Below are 4,414 nucleotides of genomic sequence, written 5' to 3' on the forward strand. Positions count from 1 at the left end.
GATAGATGACAGACAGACAGATAGATAGATAGATAGATAGATAGATAGATAGATAGATAGACATTTGAACAACATGAGGGGAGTAAATAGTGTTAGAATTGTCATTGTCAGTCCTTTAAAAGAACTTAAAGAAAGAAAAAGAGAGGCTTTCAAAAGCTCTGTGTTCCCTTTGGCCTTCAAGTGTCGATCTGTTTCCAAAGGCCAGACTTTGAAGTGTGACGTCTGTTTGGCTGATGAACGCAGGGGTTTCACAGGCCTGAATCCGCCTCTGGCCACAGCAGTAGTCCCACAGAGGCGAGCTATGCTTAAAAGAGTCGTTTTCATCTTTCTGTAGAAAATATATTTGTTTTTCACAAGGTCCACATACACACTTTGACCACATCTATTGGTCCTCACAGAGCCCTTAAAAAACCTGCAAAAGTATCATGTACAAAATCTTGCTGTTTAACAGAGCTACTGAGACTCATCCTTCTTCTCTTAATGTTTTTATTATTTCTGTTTTATTTTATTCTATTCCTTATTTATTTCACCGTTTGATAATATTATTCAATTGCATCTGACACGATATTTGCTGCTCAAGAAACATTTAGGATAATCCCTGTTTACAACTTTGTAAGTCACAGTTACGTTGTTATGTACATTTAAAACTACTTTGGTTGGAATAAAATCGACACATTGAGCAATTTTCTATTTCTTTCTCTCTTTTTCACTAATGGCAGCGGTTTAGTGCTAGTGCTACAGAATTAAGAGCCGAGGGTGTGCATTAGACATATGCGTGTTTATCATTCTTATGCTGCCGCAGAGAATGATGGGAAATGTAGTATTGATCACTCAAGCCTGTTAGCTCTTAAACTGCCTAAAATAAGTTATAGCTTCTCTTCATGAACCGTACACAAAATGTGCACAAACTCAATTTTAGTCAACATTTACAATAAAAATAGGAAAATATTATAAGTGGCTATAAGCTTACATTTAGTATAGACCTCTTTTGAATAATCACACTGGGTTGTGTTCAGGGCCGGTCTCATGTGCTCTTATACAGTATGTGCTTATACATTATACAGTGTGTGTACTGCATGTTGGACTGCCTAAACAAATCAAATACCTGGGTGCTGCAGACTTTACTATGGTAACTGAGAGTGTTGTTTTTGAAGGAATGTAGGTGACCGTTTATTGCAGGAACAATGCAGCCTTTGTGATCTTGGTGTGAAATAGTGGGTCAGGAGGAGGATGCATGGAAATGTGATTTATCAGTGTGTGTCAGTGTTTACTTAGCCACACTTAGGGGACAAAAATCATCCCTAGAAGTTAATTAAATCTGACAAATCTTTTCTGTGGGACTGCCGAAGTGTACGGTACTATTCAGAAGTTTGGTGTTCAAGATTTTCTTTTTCTTTTTCTTTTTCTTTTTCTTTTTCTTTTTCTATAGAAATACTTTTATTCAGTAAGGATACATTAAATACATGGGATAAATTCAGCTTTGATCACAGCAATAAATTACATTTTAAAGAATATTCAAATAGAAAACAGCTATTTTAAATTGTACTAATATTTCACAATATTACTGTTTTTATTGTATTTTTGACCAAATAAATGCAGCCTTGGTGAGAATAAGAGACTTTACAAACATAACGAACTCTTGCCATCCTCAAAGTTTTGAAGAGTAGTGTATATTATATGCGAATATGTATTTAAAAGATATTAATAGTTTTTTTTTTTAATTATAAAAATAAGAAGCTAGTCCATATTAATTAGAATTAGTGTCATATAAAAGTCCTATAAATGTGTATTTTGTGTTTCAGACTCCTGGATGTTGGAGTGACGAGAGCAAAGAGAAAAGGAGCACACACCAGCGCTCGGCATCCTGGGGCAGCTCTGACCATCTTAAAGAGGTGCGCACACACTCACGCAGAAAACACACTCCCTTTTAACAGTGAAACATTATACGGAGTGTGTAGTTTTTCCCCTTGGGTTTGGAGAACAAGAAAGTGCAATCACACTAACAGCTATTAACAGAGCTCTCACTGTCCTGAAAGTGATGAGTGCTGCACTTCTGCATTTGCAATGATCTCATCCTGTGTGGCTCGCGTTTTAGCCGCTCGTACCGGGGGAGGCGGTGAAAATAAAACCCAGCTCTGCACGAGGCTGCAAGTCACGGCGACCCATCCATCTCCCCTGCACCCGCTGCTATATATAACTTACTGTGTGGCTTCAGACTTCCTGCACTGCATGGTGTGTTATTGCTAGCACTAGCCGCAGCAGAGTTAGCCTTATCACAGGCGCTCAGCCCCACCCTGACGATTCAGGGAACAGCGAGATAAGACTATCTCCCCCTTTAACAATCAACTTCCCCTCTCTGCAACAAGCGTTATCCCCCTCCACCCAGTTTATGGCTTTCCCATCGCCTCCAGGCTTCTGGAACAATAGAGGCGTGTGGCCTCTTAGTCACGTTCTTATCAGTTAGGCATTATGTGCTGATGGAAGGGCCTGATCGTTGATGTGCCCAAGCCTGTCTGATTTATAAAGGCCTTGTTGTGGTCGTCTACTCTTGCACTTGTTAGGTTTGATATGAGCGGCGTGCAGGTGCAGAGTAATTTGTTTCCTGTGCAAACACTCAAACAAAAGTGTAGGTGCTCGGAGGTTATTTCTATCAGTTTTCACCGAGAAAAAGAACCAGTGATGCTGGGCTCGACCTTGACATGTATATGTATATGTATATGTATATATACCAAATGTTGGTTTGTAATTATTGGTCATCTTATATTTCCCATAAATTAAAGACTAATGTTTGCTTGATTATTTTTTTTCTTATAGTACTTTGGGTGACGGGGTTGAATGATTGAGTTTGATTAACACAGTCAAAACTACTATTTGCATAAACATTTAGAAAGTAGAATGAGAGTATTTACTTCCTGTCTTGTTGTAGAAAGTGTCCAAATCATGTAATTTTTGGGTGTCACAATTTTGAGGAATGTTGCATTTCTTGAAATGGAGGGAAAATCATGCAGTAACAGGGTTTCACAAAAATGTGGAACACATTGAAACTTAAATATTACTTTTTGGTGGTAAAAATTATACATTGTAATATACTTTATTTATTTACATTAAAGTATATTATTGTATTATATACAATTCTTTTATACATTAATTAAAATGCTGATTATCATGTATAATATAAAATCAGATTTTCAGTTTAATAGATTTTGCTAATATATTTATTATTTTATGTTAATTGTTACAGCCAAGAAGGTCAAGACCAATCTGTTAATTCAACAGATTTTCCACACACACACACACACACACACACAGTTATTTGACCACCACCCAGTCTAAGGTTTGTGCCACAGCTGCCCTAAACTAACAGTATTGATAATTACCAAAAATCATTTTTTTTATGTTTCTGTAATGGTTAATCCACCAGTATGTGTAAGCTCTTTATTGTTGTTATCCATTAATTATCGAATTTACTGTTTTACAAGAAAGGCAGAAACAAATAGTTAAGCATTTTATAATTATTTTTTATTCAGATGCCCAATTACAGTTAATAAATACAGTTTAATAAATTTGTTAAGAACTGTATGTGCTTAATTAAAATTTATTACACCACCTGTCATAATAAAGAGAAAACAAATATTTTAGGAATCTGTCAAAAACTTGTTAAAAGCTAAAAAATGTATTGTCATGTATTAGGCAAATGTGTGTGTGTGTGTGTGTGTGTGTGTGTGTGTGTGTGTGTGTGTGTGTGTGTGTGTGTGTGTGTGTGTGTGTGTGTGTGTGTGTGTGTGTGTGTGTGTGTGTGTGTGTGTGTGTGTGTGTGTGTGTGTGTGTGTGTGTGTGTGTGTGTGTGTGTGTGTGTGTGTGTGTGTGTGTGTGTGTGTGTGTGTGTGTGTGTGTGTGTGTGTGTGTGTGTGTGTGTGTGTGTGTGTGTGTGTGTGTGTGTGTAAATATATAAACATGCAAAAAACCAAAACCCAGTCTAAGGTTTGTGCCACAGCTGCCCTAAACTAACAGTATTGATAATTACCAAAAATCATTTTTTTTATGTTTCTGTAATGGTTAATCCACCAGTATGTGTAAGCTCTTTATTGTTGTTATCCATTAATTATCGAATTTACTGTTTTACAAGAAAGGCAGAAACAAATAGTTAAGCATTTTATAATTATTTTTTATTCAGATGCCCAATTACAGTTAATAAATACAGTTTAATAAATTTGTTAAGAACTGTATGTGCTTAATTAAAATTTATTACACCACCTGTCATAATAAAGAGAAAACAAATATTTTAGGAATCTGTCAAAAACTTGTTAAAAGCTAAAAAATGTATTGTCATGTATTAGGCAAATGTGTGTGTGTGTGTGTGTGTGTGTGTGTGTGTGTGTGTGTGTGTGTGTGTGTGTGTGTGTGTGTATATATA

General features: G+C 36.2%; 1 protein-coding gene across 2 annotated transcripts in view; it reads left to right on the forward strand.

Annotated features, from left to right (window-relative positions):
• Positions 1-4,414, forward strand: part of LOC107702447 (glucocorticoid-induced transcript 1 protein-like) — a 42,128-nt gene that overhangs the window by 29,614 nt on the left and 8,100 nt on the right. For both annotated transcript variants that reach the window (XM_016504771.1, XM_016504781.1), the window contains exon 3: positions 1,803-1,892. In XM_016504771.1, the coding sequence (XP_016360257.1) occupies positions 1,803-1,892 (90 nt within the window). The remainder of the gene's footprint in view (positions 1-1,802; positions 1,893-4,414) is intronic.

This window comes from Sinocyclocheilus anshuiensis, unplaced genomic scaffold (genome assembly GCF_001515605.1).
Source record: "Sinocyclocheilus anshuiensis isolate Anshui unplaced genomic scaffold, SAMN03320099.WGS_v1.1 scaffold1142, whole genome shotgun sequence".
Taxonomy (NCBI): domain Eukaryota; kingdom Metazoa; phylum Chordata; class Actinopteri; order Cypriniformes; family Cyprinidae; genus Sinocyclocheilus; species Sinocyclocheilus anshuiensis.